At 34.7% G+C, this 18,596-nt stretch overlaps 1 protein-coding gene across 3 annotated transcripts in view; it reads left to right on the top strand.

Annotated features, from left to right (window-relative positions):
* LOC145246062 (HBS1-like protein) overlaps window positions 1-18,596 on the top strand; it is a 141,652-nt gene that overhangs the window by 92,949 nt on the left and 30,107 nt on the right. Inside the window, exons 6-8 of one of the 3 annotated variants that reach the window (XM_080107904.1) lie at window positions 11,677-12,079; window positions 14,273-14,358; window positions 16,965-17,124. In XM_080107904.1, the coding sequence (XP_079964030.1) occupies window positions 11,677-12,079; window positions 14,273-14,358; window positions 16,965-17,124 (649 nt within the window). Of the gene's footprint in view, window positions 1-11,676; window positions 12,080-14,272; window positions 14,359-16,964; window positions 17,125-18,596 lie in introns of those variants that run through there. The other 2 variants (XM_080107905.1, XM_080107903.1) reach the window with 2 other exon arrangements.

Raw genomic sequence — 18,596 nt, 5'->3', positions numbered from 1 at the left:
TCACACACACCGAAAAACACCCGGACAATGCCGGGTACCCCTCGCTAGTATATATATAAAAGGCAAAATGTGTGTGACCATTTCGTGTATGTCTTCAAAAGGCTTTTCTCGCACACGCTCCCGGGTTCGTTACTATCGCTTACAACTGTTTATATGGGTCCTATATCATAATATGTAGGATTTGGGAACGCGGGTCGTCTCTAGATTTATTTACGTCGACTTTTATGAGATTCGTACTATTTCGCTTTGTGCCCGGTTTGTCCTGCATTTTAGTATAAATACAGTAAAAAACGTTGGGTTCTCGGCTTTCGCTCTGCTTCCCCCCCCCTTCCCACCATCATCTGGGGAAAGTGAAAACTAAAAATAATGATTCCACGATGACCTCATTTAGCGTCGTCCTGTCAATCAAACCTCTTTTAGCTTTATAAGCTTTAACTTAACACATTAATCAATTACTCTCACTCGTGGTCGAGACCGTTAAGTATTGGCATTGGTTTCCACCTCTGCGTCAAAGCTTCCGGGTTCAATCCCTCCTCCCGACCAAACGTTTTTTTTTTTTATTACTTCGCTTATTCTTTAGTTTACCCCCCCCCCCCCATACACAGGTTTATTTATGCCATTTTTTTCCGTCCGTTTTGGTTTTGGACTTTTTTTTTTTTTTTTACATCGTCTTTTTTATAATATTTAAGCAGGATTATTAATTTCCCCCCCCCCTCATACACACACCTACAAATACCCGGGCAACGCCGGGTAACCCCCCTCCCCAGCCCCCGCTTGTCTTCTATATAAAAGGCAAAATGTGTGTGATCATTTTATGTATGTCTCACAAAGGCTTCTTTCGACGTGATTCTCGGAGTGGTTACTATCGCTTAGAAGTGTTTATATACCCTCTAGATAATAATATCTAGGATTTGCGAACGCGCGTCGCATCTAGATTTATTTACATCGACTTTTATAACATTCGTGCTATTTCGCTTTGTCGCCTGTTTGTCCTGCTTTTTAGTATAAATACAGTGAAACTAAATTCAAACGGTTCGTGTTCTCGGCTTTCACGCCGAAACGTCCAGAAAGCAATCAGTTTTTGATCAATGTGGAGTTTCTCCTTATATCAGACAATCGCTATTCGATTTGGACAATCCCCAGCAAAAACGGTCTTCTCGTGACGACGACCGGTTCTACGCATGCGCCAGATGACATCATGACCTGATTTACTTTAAATAGTTGAAAAACTGAATAAATTTCATGTATGTCGCATTAGGGCAGTCGATTAGCGCATTGATTCATTATCTAAATGTTTTGGGTTCGAATCGTGGTGTGAGATGTCTTCATTTTTTTTTTTTTTTTCGATTTTTTTTAAATTTAAATATTGAACCAGTGTTATTTAAGCCATTTTCACGTAACGTTCGTTTTTCTGTTTTTTTTTTTTTTTTACTTCGCTTATCCACCCCTGACCACACACCCAAAAACACCCGGGTATCCACCGATTTTTTTTAATTTTAATATCGAAACAGACTTATTTAAGCCATTTTTCATGTGTTCGTTTTTCTGTTTTCATCGTTCGTTTGCCTTACGTTAGTTTTTTTTGTGTTTTTTGTTGATATTTTGATTCCCCTCCCCCCGCTTAATTAAAACGTTGTTTTCTTTTACTTCGCTTATAACAAACAAACCTGGTCATTGACGTCATTGTAACGCTCAACGAATTCTGTACGCGTACCTGTCAATTTGGTTCTTACTTAAATAAATTCAAACATCTTTCAGTAACTCATTCTGGCTGGCCGATTTTATTTTCAAACTTCGCCTCAGGGTTTCGGGTTCGATCCTACCCCCCCCCCTCAGTTTCTTTTTTATTTAACACCACACACACCTCCAAACACCCGTGCAACGCTGGGTACCCCCGCTAGCCTAATATATAAAGGACAAAATGGTCACGAGCGTTTCTGTATGTCCAAGAAAGGCTTTTTGTTTTGGGCTTCTGCCATCGTTTAGATTCCGCGAGAAGTTTTTGCCTACTTCCCCGATCGTAATATCTCGCATTCGCAAACATACATCATCTCTATCTTTTTCTCTCTTTTTTGATCAAGTTAAAACAAAATTCCGATTGTGCCATCATCTTCAGTGTTTGTCTTTTTTGTATAAATAAAGTGAAACTCTTGGAACGCAACCATCCGGCCTTCGGGCCAGGTAGTACCTGTTCTGTTCCCTTTTTGGGGGAGGTGGTTATCCCCCCTCCCACATTAAAAACGACCTTGTATCTAATATGTTTTCGTGGGAGGTTTAAAAGAAATGTTATTTCTGCAATGACTATGTTATATTTGAACACTTATTGGTCACGTCATAGATTAGCGGTAAGATGTCAGTTTTTCTTCTGCTTTTTTTCCGTCTTCACGTCACGGGTTCGAGCCTGCTTACCTACTACCACTTTTTTTTTTTCTTTTTGGCTAAACACACACCTGCAAACGCCGGGCACACAGTTTAATCCTACTTAAAAAAAAAAAAACAGATAAAAACACGAAAATGTAATTACCCAAAAAAGAAGTATGTAACAACCTCACCACCAGATATTTTGGCAGAACGGATACAAAGATAAGAAGCTATTCTCCAGATATTGAGCACTTTTTGATGACTATGTACCAGTTTAGACGAATTTTTATAATGCTGACTCTGTCTGAGAAAGATTTCTCTTTACGGTCTGTTGCAAGGAAAATCATTCAGTTTTAAAAATATCAAAGTAGAATTTGTTTTAATCGAAATAAACATTTTTATGTTATAAAAATGATTAGTTATGATTTATTGTGTTATTAAAAGAAAAAAAATTAGCGGTTACGATGTCAAAATGTGATTTACATAACCTTCAAAATAAGAAAAATGTTTTTTTTGTTTCAATTTAATTAAACCGCTGATAAAAAAAAATGCCAAATAAATAATACAAAGTTTAAAAATCTTTTAACCCTGTTTAAATGCAGAAGTAAAAAAAACTGTTCAAAAAATGTAAATGAAAGAAAGTTTGTTTTTTTTTTTTGTCTTTGTTTTAATTAAAAAATCGTAATTGGATTGGAATTTGTTTCTTTTCTATAAAAATTTAACCCTCAGTTGATTTAAACTTCCTGATAAAAAAAAAAAAAAAAAAAAATCAAAATAATGAAATTGTATTTTGTTTTAATATAATTATCCGCCGAAATTACAAAACAACCCTGTTTAAATGCCCCAAAAAAAAAAAAAATAACACCACCAATAGGTGTACGCGAACCTCAAAACTAATGCTTATGAGATACTCTCCTAATCCACTGGACCACAATGCTGATTACAAAATTATGTAGAAAATTCTTTTCTTTAAATAAATTAAAAACACAATGCTTGACGTATGCGTAGTTGTTGAAATTGTTTAGAAAGAGACAATTATTATTGACCCACCCCTCGCTTCATTTAAAACTCTATTTCTATACAAAATAAGTTTTACATATTATGCATCTGAGGTATTGGTCTTTCAGATGGTACCGGTTTCAACCCAATCGGATGCGGATGACGAAAGGTTTTAATAGACGCACACACACACACACACACACACACACACTAACATCTTTCCTTTATATAATAGACTAGTGTGGATCCCCTGAGTTGCCCAGGTGTGTGTAGGTGGTGTAGTAAGGAACCCGGGGGGGGGGGGGGGGTCAAAACAACAGTAAGTAGTTTAGTTGGTTGGTTGGTTGGTTGGTTGTTTTTTTTTTATGGCATATCAACCCTTTTCAGGTTATTTAATGCCAAATCCAGTGATTTTGAAGAAAAAAATTTTAATAGAATATATTTTATTTTTCAAGTCGGTTTCTATTTAACCCATAGTTGAGACCCTAACAGGTACTACCACTCCGGATCAGAGTGGACCTGAGAGCAATGGCAATTAAAGGCTGGCTCCACACTCCCTAAAGCCCACAAGCTGGGGCCTCACCATCGGATATAGTTTAAGGTCATATCCAGGACTGCAATTTGGGTGGAGAGAGGTGTTAAAAAAAAGTGGTAGTAGGCAGGCTTGAATTCATAACGCGGAGGAAAAAAAAAAACGTAACGTCTTGGCCGATGCGTCCATTGTGTAAGCGGAAGTTGAGAGCGTTGAGTACCCGGCGTTAGGTACCCATTTAAGGTGTAGTAAGGACCCCCTCCAAAGCGGGGGGAGGTATTAAAAGGTGTTTTAAAAAAAGTGGTATAGTAGAGGGGTTGCCGGCGTTGCCTGGGTCAAGTCAGGAACCCAGAGTGTAGGAGTTAAAAAAATTAATAGTACCAGGAGGGGTGGGGGCGAAGCAACAGTAGGCAGTTTGGGTAGAGAGAAAAAAAAAGTCGTAGTAGGCAGGCAGGCTCGAACCCATAACACGAAGGAGGAAAAAAAAAATGCGACATCTTTGCCGATGTCTCAATCATCCGACTGGAAGTTTGGAACGTTGAAATTAAGTGATGGCAAGCCAACCGATACTATGACTTGCGAAAATTTTTGCATCTCTATCTTAGCAAGTCATTGTTCCCTTTTTGATTGACTACGGTTAATTCTCACGTTCGTGACTTCCGGTCGCGCCATGAAAACATCAACCAAGACATCAAGTTTTTTGGGGTTTTTTTTTTCTTTTCTCTGCATTATCGATTCGAGCCTGCCTATCTACTACCATTTTAAAAATCTTTTTTTTTTTTTATCCATCCCCCCTACTACCACTTTTTACACCCCCCTCTCCCCAGAGTTCCTTACTACACCACCTACATACGCCAGGGTACCCCCGTTACTTTTGTTTAACCCCTCCTCCAGGGCTCCTTAGTACACCACCTAAACACCCGGGCAACGCCGGGCACCCCCGCTAGTCTAATATATATATATTAATGGAAAAATGTGTGTCTGTGTGTGTGTTTGTATGTCTGCCAAAGACTTCCGACCGACGTGTCGTAACATGACGAAATCAGTATCATTTTAAAGTTCGATTTCTCAGACGCCGAATATCGAAAAATTGGCCAAAAACATTAATTCAACTCGGCCATTTTTCACAAGGGGTGGTCGCTTTTTCCATCAACTTTTTTTTTAGTTTTCTATTTTTTTTTTTTTTTTTTTTTTTTAAATTTTCTTTCAACATTTTGTTAGGGCTCGATCGATCAATACCCTTAACCTCTCCACACTGAGGCAACGCTGGGTACCCTCGCTAGTATATATGTAAACTAAAATATCCCCAAAAAAGTATGTTTTTTGCTTTTTTTTTTTTGTTGTTACTTTAAATCACAATAGGTTCATAAAAAACATATTTGGGTTTATGATAATGATCGATATTGGCTAGGAAATAACTTGAAAACTATATATAAAAAAATAATTGTCTAGCATGATATTCAAACTTTGAAAGATTGCATAAAATATTGGAAAACAACCAAACAAACGAAAATAGGTTGTGTTTTTACCATAGAATGTTAGCATATGTTCAGCATAGGGATTCTTCTGCATATATCTAAAATAGTTTCTATAAAAGTGAAAATGTGTTTGTGTGTATTTTTTGTATATGTCCGGCAAAGGCTTTTTTCAGGGGTGCACTCGGTGTAGTCAGTCATTCTTAGAACTTTTTATATACTGTCTAGATTATAATATCTACGATTTACGAAACGAGGTAGTGTGTATCTTTAATTTGGGCGACTTTTGCACGCTATTTTCGTGATTTTTTAAAAAAATCTCTGCATGTTTGTTTGACTTTTCGGAATATAAGGGAAACTAAACGTCCCTGGCATGGCTGCCAGGGACGTTCAAAAAGCAATGAGCTTTAATCAATATGGGGAAAATTCACCATATCAGACAATTGCTATTCATTTGGACACTCCTCTATTTATGAGGAGCTGGTTTTCCTCCAACATCTTGGGGAAACGATATCAAAAAACTGCCTCGCAGCCAAAGTTAAGTGCGGGATTTCATTCCCCCATGGCGTGATATTTGACCTCATTAAATTTACGCACCTGTCACTTAAGTTTTTAATCGTTAAATTAGAGCGTTTTTCACTTCCTGTACCGTTTTGGTCAAGTGGTAAGATGTTAGGTTTTTTTTCACGCTTTCTTTTCCACTTTTGCGTCAAGGGTTCGTGTCCGAGCCTACCTGCCTACTACAACTTTTTTTTTTTTCCTCAACACACACCTCCAAACACCTGGGCAATGCCGGGCACCCCTGCTAGTCTAAAATAAAGTAAGAAAAATGAATATAAAAAATTCTTATTAAATTAAAAAACATTAGTGAATATTTATCAAATGGTTTTTATCCATTTTTAATTAAAAAAAAAAAAAACAAGGAACAAAAAAAAAACAAATGTCTTTTTTTTTTTTTCAAAGTAAACAGTTTTTCGTTGTTCAATCAACGAAAAGTGAACACTAAAAATGTGGCACCATTTGTTTTTAATGTCATTTCATTTTGAACGAGGAGTTCTTAAAAGTTCAAGACCTTCTGACATCAATACGGATATTGATTAAAAAAAAATGCTGATCCCAGATCTGCAGTTAAGATTTTGGATCGACCGTTTAACTGAGACTAGCCTGGGTGCCCAGCGTTGCCCAGGTGTTTAAAGATGTGTCTTGAGAGAAAAAAAAAAAAGTGGTAGTAGGCAGGCAGGCTTGAACTCGTACCACGAAGAAGGGAAAGAACGTGAAAAAAAAATGTGACATCTTTGCTGTTGTGCTCATCACTAAACCGGAAGGCTAGTCAATCGAAAACAGGGAATGACTTTTGAAAATATTGGCGAAAAAAGTGACCCCTCCCTGTAGAAAAGTGCCCAGTTGAGGGTGAAGGAAATGTTTTTAACCAAGTTTTCGAGCTTCAAAACGATACGGGTCTTGTGAAAATCTGTCACCTCTGTGGAAAGTTTTAGGCAGACAAACATACATTTAAACAGACAGGTGAGGTTTATATTATAGAAGAAGATGCTGTGACGCGTATACAGACAATTTCTGTCTTGATACCTCGTAATACAGTTTCTGATTCCAGTAACTACAGACTTTTTGGAACTCTCTTCCTGCTGACTGTTTTCCTCCTACCTACAGCCTTGGTCTTTTCAGGACTAAGGCCAATAAGCATCTCCTGTCTTTGCAATAATCATTTTTCATTCTTGTTAGCTCAGTACATCAAGTGGTTTCACACCTTGTCTGGAGTGATTTCCATTAAATTAAAAAGTTCATATATATATAAGATGTATGCATGCATGTGTGTATGTGTGTGTAAATATTTAACCGATTAACTCTTAAACTACTGGTTGCATAACATTGAAATTAACAGGAAATCATAATCATATACCAAGTTCATAATGAGTAAAATCTTTGTTTGGATGGATGAATAACACGTACAGAAATATGTCGGTAAGATGAAATGCAAAATGTTCATTTCAACTTACTGACATATTTCTATTACTTTTGCACATGCGCAAATTCATTCACAGCTTGAAGTGGTTTAATTTTAAATCTTTCTTATCTATCTGTCGGGTTAGCTCAAACAGTAGGGAATGGGTCTGGAATGCTAAATGTTTCGGTTTCAATTCTAACTGATGATGCCCAAGTCACCCAACAAAGTCCCACCCCTTCACTGTAGAGATCCCTAGATGTAAGGAAGCCTTCTACTCTAATAGTTTCTTCCCTAGAACTGCTAGACTTTGGAATTCCCTTCCGGGTTCCTACTTCCCTAATTGTACTGACATGCAGAAGTTCAAGTGTAAGGTGAACAGACATCTTGCTGCTCAACTCCCTACATACTATCCCTGCAACTTAGGTCCATGATAGTAGCCCCTCTACATCAAAGTAGCATTGTGCCTTGTTTGGGGTGAAAATGTAATAAAAAAAAAAATTGTTGAATATTTTTTTTTTTTTTTTTTTAACTCTTTTTCACCCCAAACAAGGCACATGAAATCTAAGGGACAGCTATTTGGGATCATGCCTAACAAGAGACTGTGAGAAGTTGAACAGTGGGATGTCTGTTCATATTACATTTAAACTTCTGTAGTTTAGTCAGGAAAACCGGAAACAGAGGGGGAATTCTAGTCCAAGAGAATAAAAACTATTAGAATAGAAGTTCAAGAGAAAAAAAACTATTAAAATAGAAGGCTTTTCAGCATCTAGAGAAGTCATATTACATTTAAACTTCTGTAGTTTAGTCAGGAAAACCGGAAACAGAGGGGGAATTCTAGTCCAAGAGAAAAAAAGTCCAAGAGAAAAAAAACTATTAGAATAGAAGGCTTTTCAGCATCTAGGAACCTCAACAGTAAAGGGGTGGGATTTAGCTGTGTACCAGGTTATTTTGTGGTATGTATGTCGAAGGGTTCATCAGAACACATTCCATTAAAACAGCTACAGGGATGCAACATTGATTGTGGTGATAGGACATTTTTTATCATTATTATTAATTTATTTTTTTATTGCGGTTATAATATATTTTATTCTTATATATTCGTTTCTTTTTTATTCATGTTCCTTCGTTTCTCCCCAGTATATAATAATGTAAATTTGAATCTTCAAATGAAATCTTCTACATAGCTAGGTCGCTAATTTATTTAATCAAAATCAGCATGTTGGTTGACCTTATCGTTAACCTATATTTTCAACCCAGACAGTTGACCCTAAAAGTTGTATTATGTTTCCTGTAAGAGCAAATTATTTTTTTTTTTTGTAAACCCACACGCATATTTAGATATATTTGTGTTTTTGTCTTTTGTTTTGTAGTGTTTCATATTGATCATGCGAGCTTAAAGTTTTTTATTGATATAAAATTTAAAATCTGATAGTTGTATAGTTTTAATAGTTTTTACTATTATTAGTATTATTTTTACTTTTTTATTAGTAACTAGTGGGGGTACCGGCGTTGCCTGGGTGTGGAGAGGTAGTGTAGTAAGGATATTGAAAAAAAAAAAAAAATTAGACGCAGTAAGCAGCCCAGGTGGAGAGAGGTGTGAAAAAAAAAAAATAGTAGGTAGGCAGGCTCGAATGTGTAACACGAAGGAGGAAAAGATGTAAAAAAAAAAAAAGGCAACTGTTAAGACCCTACGCCAACAGTGACATATGACGTCGCCGGTGTTTGAAATAAGCTTAATCATTGCAGCAAGAATGATGACTTTGAAAAAATGTTGATACAGAAGCTGAACTTCTCCTTGTAAAAAAACGGCCCAGTTGACAATCAAAGAATAAATGTTTTTGTCCAATTTTTGGATATTTGTTATCTGAGAGACTGACCTTTCAAACAATACCAATTTTGTCAGTGTTCGTCATGTGTGGCAAAAGTTTTTGGCAGACATACAAACACACACATATTTTCCCTTCTATATAATAGATTAGCAGGGGTACATGGCGTTGTCTGGGTGTTTGTAGGTGTGTATTGAGTAAAAAAAAAAAAAAAAGTGGTAGTTGGCAGGAAGGCAGGCTCGTACCTGCGATGCAAAGACGGAAAAGAAAGTGAAAGAAAACCTAACATCTTACCGCTATGCTATGACGTGACCAGAAGTGTAAAGCATTCAAATTTAGCGATGTCAACCATTTATGCCATAGCGGATAGCAGAATGAAATCAAGCACTTAAGTCTTGCAGCTTTGTGCCATATTTGTTCCCCACGATGTTGGGGAAAACCAGCTTCCCCCCCCCCACCAAAAGGGGGAACTCTGGCCATGTCCAAATGAATAGCAATTGTCTGATATGAAGGGTTTCCCCCACATTGATCAAAACAAATTCCCTTCAAGACGTCCCAGCCCGGAAGGCCAGGAGGCACTTGTGTTTGCTTCAATCAGTTTTGCTTTATATATACGAAAAAGACAAACAGACACTGGAAACCTTTCGTGGACATACACAAACACTCGCGCCCATTTTGCCTTTTATATTATAGACTAGCATGGGTGCCTGGTGTTGCCCGGGTGTTTGTAGAGAAAAAAAAAGTTGTAGTAGGCAGGTAGGTTCAAACCTGAAGCCTTGACGTGAAGGCGGAAAAGAAATGGAAAAAAACCTGACATCTTACCGCTCGGCCACGACAGGACAGGAAATGAAAAACATTGGAATTTAACAATCAAAAAGTTGACATGCAGAAAGTGAAAGTGAATGAGTTCATGCAGGAAAAATGAAATCATGCACTTGTTTGGCTGGGAGCCAGTTCTTTCTGCTGTGGTTGGAGAAATCATGGAAAAGCCAAACAAACGTACTGAGAGTAAAAAATAGCGCGTAAAAGTCGCTCAAATAAAAGATAGACACAACCTCCTTTCGTAAATCGTAGATATTATAATCTAGGGAGTACATAAAAAGTGTAAAGAATTAGTGCCCCCCCCCCCCAAAAAAAAAGCCTTGGCCGGACATACAATATATATTGAAAAATAGAAAAAAATAAGATTACAAATGATTAACACCAAGCACTAATTTATTTATAGAACTGCTTTAAAAATAGTTATATAAATTAGGCAGACAAATAGCTGTGTTTTGGTCTTTTTCTTTACCCTATATACATTATTTCAAAAGATTGTATTATTGATTTTAACAGCTTTTTCCTGATTCAAACTTTCCAGCTGAGGGTTTTCATTTGGCCCCAAAGCCACTAGAATGTAAGCCATTTTTGAAATGGCTTTAATATAAATCTATTGCAGTTTTTAGAACAGTTTACATTTAAATTACCTCCCTTGAAAGATTGACTACTCCTGCCAAGGTCAACCATTTTGTTTTCGGTCTTCAGTTTTGACCTCATAGCAGCAATTTTTGTTGGCTAAAAAACAAATCGAAGGTGTATTATAGGTCCAAATACCCTATATATCAAATTTTAACTCTGTAGACCAGATATTCAGAGACGAGTTTAGTAGAGACTTTTTGTGCAGGCATCAACACGGCCACACATAGATATAAAAATATTTCCATGTGCTGGAAAGTTTTCATCTTAAATTCTTTGCGATTATGCAGAATGTAGAAACTATGCATAAATAGAATTCAGTGTAATAGTGAAATGAAACAAATAATAAGAAACCATAATTTTTTTTTTTTTTTACATAGGCATCATCACTTATCGAGGCCTAGGGGCCACTTGAGGATGAGGGTTAAAGAGTGTACAGTAGTCAATTGGACAATATAGTAATTGTCAGTAATGGAAATTCAGTAAATTTAACTTAAGGGGAATGGCATATCAAGAACTTGTTTACATTGGACTTGAAGACAACCATATTGCAGTGAGCTGGGAAGCAGGAAAACGGAAGGCATGCAGTTCTAAGAAAGAAGCTTTGATCATGGAATCTACGTTTAGGTTTAAGCACAGATAAATAGTGAGGGAAATTATTGATAGTGTTTTCAGCTAGACGAGTGTTTCTTGTGAAAGTTTGGCGAGGGGGGCATAGATTGAAGCTGTGAGAAAGAGGGTGGAGGGAAGACAAAAGGACATAGCGAGAAAAAACTCAACTTTATTGGTATATAATTATTATTGTTGTTATAATTATTATCGTTATTATTATTATCATTATTGTTTTTATCATTATTGTTTTTATTGTTATCATTGTTTTTATTGTCATTATTGTTTTTATTGTTATCATTGTTTTTATTGTCATTATTGTTTTTATTGTCATTATTGTTTTTATTGTTATCATTGTTTTTATTGTTATCATTGTTTTTATTGTTATCATTGTTTTTATTGTTATCATTGTTTTTATTGTTATCATTGTTTTTATTGTTATTATTGTTTTTATAGCAGCTGCCAAAAAGGATGCTTCACCACCACAAATCACGGTTGCCAATAAAGATGATTCATCTGTTGAAATAAAACCTGCTGTTGCGTTAAATCTTGATACAAAACCTGTCGGAAGCCAAAGTAGCCAAAAAGGGAAATCTAACCCGATATCCATTTCTCCTAATGACAAAAAACTCCCTACCAAAAAGGCGACTCTCAGTCCCAATATCACAGACGCCACGTTAGCGGCCGATCTTGTTGGTGGAACTGTGCCGCAGGTAAATGGTGTCTCTAAGAAAGATGGTTGCCCTACTCCGAGCAAAGAAGGCTCAGCTACACCCAACAAAGAAGGGTCTTTGACGCCCCGCACCCCGCGGAGGGATGTAGGAGAACGTTCTTATGCGTTACCAAAGAGTTCCTCAAGGTAAGATTGGAGATTTTTTTCTTTTTTTTTTTTTCTTTTTTTTTCTTTTTCTTTTTTTTTCTTTTCCTTTTTCTTTCTTTTTATTCTTTTTTTCTTTTTATTCTTTTTTTTTTTTTTACAAGGGTGTCACCACTTATCAAGGCCCAGAGGCCACTCGAGGATAAGGGTTAAAAGGTATACATTAGTCATTGTGATTTTAGCATAGTAAACAGTGGGAATTTTGAAACTTGGATTACTTAGGGGGACGATTCAATTAGAACTTGTTCACATTGGACTTTTTCTTTTTTTTTTTTTTTTTTTCATAGGTATCAACTCATTATCAAGGCCAAGAGGCCACTCAAGGATAAGGGTTAAAGAGTGTACAGTAGAAATTGGACAATATAATAATCATTAGTAATGAAAATTTGTTAAATTTGATAACTTATATGGAACGGCTCATCAAGAACTTATTTACGTTAGACTTGAACACAACCATATTGTAGTCAGCCGGAAAGCAGGAAAACGAAAGACAATTCCACAGGCGTGCAGTTCTAATAAAAAAGCTTTGTTCATGGAATCTACGTTTAGGTTTAGGCACAGATAAAGAGTGGGGGGAATTATTGATAGTGTTTACAGCTAGACGAGTGTTTCTTGTGAAAGTTTTGCGAGAGGGGACCATAGATTGAAGCTCAGTCGAACACTTTCCATGAAAATAACGATACATTAGAGACAAACTCGCAACATCTCTTCTGTGAGATAGAGGTTGCAAGGAAGAGAAAAGGACATCTCGTACGAGGCTACGAAGTCTATTTTGAACTCTATCAAGGCAGATTAAGTACTTTCTAGCAGCTCCTGCCCAGATGTGGCAACAGTATTCCATCCTTGGACGTACCTGGCTCTTATATAGATAGAGAATTGCATCAGCAGTGAGATATCTACTGGATCGATAGAAAGATCCCACCATTTTTCCAGCGGCCCTGGCAACAGATTTGATGTACGTGTTCCATTTAAGATCAGGAGTAATGGTCAAGCCCAGAAGCTTGTCAAAACTTGAGGCCTCCTGAAGACGAGAGCCATTCATTTCAATTGATGCCAGATGTGAATCAGAATGTTGATGATTTTTTATTCTTTGTTTTTTCTTTTTTCCTTTTCTTTTTTTTCTTTTCTTTTTTTCTTTTTATTTTTTTCTTTTTCTTTTTTTCTTTTTCTTTTTTTCTTTTTTTCTTTTCTTTTTTTCTTTTCTTTTTTTCTTTTCTTTTTTCTTTTCTTTTTTTTCTTTTTTTCTTTTTTCTTTACTTTTTGTTTTTCTTTTTCTTCTTTTTTCTTTTCTTTTTTTCTTTTGTTTACAAATAAAACCATCAAAAAAATGTGGAAGCTTTCTGTAACATCTTTTTCTGTTCATTTACTGTCAGTTTAATGATATCGTTGACGTTAGACCTTCCGCATGGTGTACATGAATTGACAGGTTTTTCATGTTTTGGGGTGAAAAAAGCAAATATATGACATTTTTTTTTTTTTTTACATAGGCATCACCACTTATCGAGCATAAGGGTTAAGAGTGTACAGTAGTCAGTTGGACAATATAGTAATTGTTAATAATGGAAATTCAATAAACTTGTTAACCTAAGGGGAACGGCTCATCAAGAACTTGTTTACATTGGACTTGAAGACAACCATATTGTAGTCAGCTGGGAAGCAGGAAAACGGAAGACAGTTCCACAGGCGTGCAGTTCTAAGAAAGAAGCTTTGTTCATGGAATCTGTGTTTAGGTTATGCAATAAAATTTACTTTTCTTTTCTTAATTGAAAGTAAAAAAAAAAATAATAAAAAGGAAAAACTCATCCCGGTTTTGTGATTTTTTTTCAGAAACTCGAGTTAGCCATTTTGAATTCTGGTTGTAATATCATATTTGAATAAAATCTTAACTTGAAATAAAAGTGCTTTTAAAGACTGAAAAAGATCAAGCAGCTAATAGAAAAGTAACTTATTGCCTTTGGTAACAGTTATTTGTTAACTATTTGTTTTTTAACTCCATTTTCTCTTGTTAAATATATTGCACCATCGCTGAAAATTTATCTCAATTTCAAATTTTTTTGACATGAGGAAGTCGTGGCCTTGTTTTTTTTTTCCTGTTATATTTAACGTTGTTAATAAAATCTGATAAAGTAAGAACTACAAATGCGTATTTATGATTTGTATTTTCTTTTCCTTCAGATCTAAGTATGAAAAGCTTGATTTAAAAAAGGAATATGAGAAAAGACAAGAAGGTTGTAAAGAGTTGATTAATTTAGTTGTTATTGGTAAGTATTATGATTTTTGCATCCGTCATTTGTGTGCGTTCACTACATGAGTCATGATCATCTGGTCATTGCAAAAAAAAAAAAAAATGAACAAACATATCTTTCAATTGAATGACATATTTGCAAAAAAAAAAATGTACAAACATATCTACCAACAGAATGACAAACTTGCAAAAAAATGGACAAACATATCTACCAACAGAATGACAAACTTGCAAAAAGATAGACTAACATATCTTTCAATCAAATGACATATTTGCAAAAAAAATGTACAAACATATCTACCAACAGAATGACAAACTTGCAAAAAATCGACTAACATATCTTTCAATCGAATGACATATTTGCAAAAAAAAATGTCCCAAAAATATGTACAACAGAATGACAAACTTGCAAAAAAATAGACTAACATATCTTTCAATCGAATAACATATTTGCAAAAAAAATAAATAGACAAACATATCTACCAACAGAATGACAAACTTGCAAAAAAATAGACTAACATATCTTTCAATCGAATGACAGACACTAAGATAACAATAACAGCATTGAGGATATTTAGGTTCAGCATCGAATCTATGGATAACTGAAAAAACTTAAACGATGATCATTTAATAATAACTCAACATATACTTCCATAGCTCTAAAGGACTAAATCTTTCCCTATTGAGTTGATTTTATATTTGCAGTATCCTGGATGACTGTTTCTTAATTCATATACTCCTCCTTCATAAGTGTTAGCTATATAAATAATTTGTTGTATTCAGATTCTGACATCTAACATTTCTCTCTCTTTCTATATCTATATAACTATAAAAGTGAAATTGTCTGTGTGTCTACATTTCCCTACCAAACTACTCTGTCAATTTTCTGTCTACAGGCTCGAGATTTGACATAAGGGGTATTGAGATTTAAGAAAATCATTATCGGTTTTTGGCCAGAAATTTGGCTGTCAAGGGGTCAAAGTTCAACGATTTGGCCTTTGAAAACTCTACCAAACTCGTCTGCCGATTTTGGATCTAAACACTTGAAATTTTAGATGTAGGTTACTTGAACATGGATCAAACTTTTTAATTTAATTCAGGTTCTGGCATCTACCATTACTATCTCTTTATATAGATAATGTTTCACGCAAAAAAAAAAAAAAAAATTCATAGACTCAACACACATTTTCAATTGCTGATTTCTATAATAAAATAAAAAAATAGAAATCTTTTTCAATGCTAGATTTTTTTTATTTAAAATAATTTTATTTTTTAATCTAAAATTTTTCAGAATAAATTCCATCGTTGAAGTTGGTCAGTATTATATAATTTTTATTTCAAAAAATATATAATTTCTTTTAACGTCAGTAGTCAGGATATTATTTGCAATTGACTTCATTCTTTTTCTTGAGAGCAGTCATTTTGAAAAAGTTTTGAAATAATGAAACTTGATGAATATATAAACAATTTTTTTTTTTTATTATTACAATTGATTGTTATATCCATAATTATCACACTTATATAACAATTTTCTCTTTTGTTTTTTCTTCACTGGTGATTTTCTTGACATGGCAGTAAATGCTCTTGGTCTCAGCTGGTAAATTGTATATTGTGACACTGAGTGATTTTGTCTCAGTCGTTTTTCAAGCACTTTTGATCTTCTGATCGTCACCAGGAGTAGTATATATAAAAAAAAAAAAAAAAAGAACGTAAATAAATAATAAAATAAAACTAATATATAATAATAACAATAAAAAAAATAATAGACTCAACCACACTCTTTCTTTATCCTTCTGGAAAAAAATGTAAAATCAAACAAGCAAAGCCTCTTCCAAAATACTATTTGAGAAAATTAATAGAAAATTCAAAAAAAGAGAAAACTGTCATATTTAATCAGACATGCTTGGATAGCATATAACTACTTAATTTACTCATATAAAATTAATATACGAAAGTATAGATTTATGCGTAAACTTGAAGTATTTACTTCAAAAGTGCTCAATACGTAGGTAGAGCTAGTTAGTAATTTATAAAATATATATGGCGATTAAGCTACACTGAATATTCCGCATTTCATCCACTCATAAGCCTGAGGAGTCCTAGAGTGGATGAAACGCGGAATATTCAGTGTAGCTTAATCGCCATATATATTTTATAAATTACTATATATATATATATATATATATATATATGTTTGATTAAATATGACAGTTTTCTCTTTTTTGTAAAAATAAATTATTTATAATATAGAACTATTTTGCCCCTTTAAGAAATAAGTTCTTAAAAGTTGAGCACTGTCTGGGAAATAAAAGGCAGTCGATTGGTCTTGTATGAGATTGCAATTTCTGGTTGCATGATCACTATAGATAATCTTAATAACATAATGCCTGTATTTGGCTTTATAAATTTAAAATTTCCCTTGATTCTTGTAGCGGTTGACTGTGGCCCAGCGGTAATGTTCCTTGCTAATGAAGTCACAGGTGGCTTCCTGGCAGGGTTCGAATCCTTTGACCAGCGGCAATTGTCACTTCCTGCACTGATGATTGAGAAAGCATGAAACATTGTAGTCTGTAGGTATGAAACAATAATTATTTATAATCTGTGCATTCTTTGTTTTTATAGGTCATGTCGATGCTGGCAAAAGTACGTTGATGGGTCATCTTCTCTACCAATTAGGCAGTGTAAATAAACGGGCTATGCATAAATACGAGCAAGAATCGAAGAAAGTCGGCAAAGGATCATTTGCTTATGCTTGGGTTCTTGATGAAACTGAAGAAGAAAGGTAGGCGTACACCAAGGTGGTTGATTTTTTTATGAGATCTTTGTAACGGAAACGTCCTAGATTTATCGAGTGTGGATTTAGTTTCATCATCAAAACGGTCAAGTTAAATACGTAATCAGGGTGTAGATGATATCTGTATGGTTTGGAGGTGTAAATAATTTACTTAAACTTTCAAATTAGAAGAAAAAATTGAACCAACTTTTAGAAAAAAATTTTTTTTTTAATTTATAATAATCTGAGGATCTTTTCAAAAATATTAAATAACAAAAATTTGTTGGAAAAATCAGCGCTTGTGTAAATCATTGATCTTTTCAACTAACACATTTCAGGTGAAAACATTATTGTGTACTTATGTGTCGTGTTGAAATTAGTATAAATTCTAAAAATGATGAAAAATGATCCAGTCGTAAAATAATTACAATTAAGTATAGAATTCATCTAATTATTGAGTTTTATATGTTTTAATGTGGAAAAGTTGTGCAACCAATTCAGTATAACAAACTTATTTATCTCCCTTGACTGGAATGAACTTAAGGGTCCACCACTTTTAAACACAATTTCACAACATAATTGTCGAAGATTTTTTGTTAAAATTACATCTAGGATCATTTTTCGTAATTCTTTGAATTCATACTAATTTCAACATGACACGAAAGTATGTAATTATGTTTTCACCTGAAATGTGTTGGTTTAAAAGATAACCGATTTAAAAAGAAGACAGATAAGTGTTCTTTTAGTTTGAAATGAAGTTCTGTAAACATTAACTTTGTAACTGTTTTTATTTTGTAGTCAATTTATTTAGACTACTGTGCCCATCTTAAATGTCCTCACAATGTTTTGGCCAATGTAACCTCTGACCTTCTTCATGAGCGTCTTGTCAAAAATCTTTATGTTGAAATCTGCAATACATACAGAAATTTTTCAATAGAACTTTTTATTTAATATTTAATCCACACTAAGTATTCTGGATATTGTAGGTTCAATTCTCAGTATGGGCGATACTGAAAAAGCAGTTAGGGTTTATTTAAGACTAGCCTGGGTGCCCGGCATTGCCTGGGTGTTTGGAGGTGTGTGTTGAGCAAAAAAAAAAAAAAAGTGGTAGTAAGCAGGCGGACTCGAACCCATGACGCGAAGGCGGAAAAGAAAGTGAAAGAAAATCTGACGTCTTACCCCTACTCCATGACGCGTTCGGAACGTTGAAATTAATAAAGTCGTTCCAACCGATACAATGACTTGCAAAAATGGTGACGAAAAAAAAAAAATCCACCCTCCTTGTAGAAAACTGCCCATTTGAGGGTGAAGGAATTAATAATTTTAGCCAATTTTTTTTTATATTTGTCATCCAAAGGGTCGAGCTTCAAAATGATACCAATCTCGTGAAAATTTGTCACCTCTGTCGAAAGTTTTAGGCAGGCATACAAACATACATACATATATTTAAACAGACAGGTGAGATCTATACATAGATCTCA

This window comes from Euprymna scolopes, chromosome 23 (genome assembly GCF_053919585.1).
Source record: "Euprymna scolopes isolate OS-2025 chromosome 23, ASM5391958v1, whole genome shotgun sequence".
NCBI classification, from domain to species: Eukaryota; Metazoa; Mollusca; class Cephalopoda; order Sepiida; family Sepiolidae; genus Euprymna; species Euprymna scolopes.
This window is presented reverse-complemented; position numbering and strand designations above follow the sequence as displayed.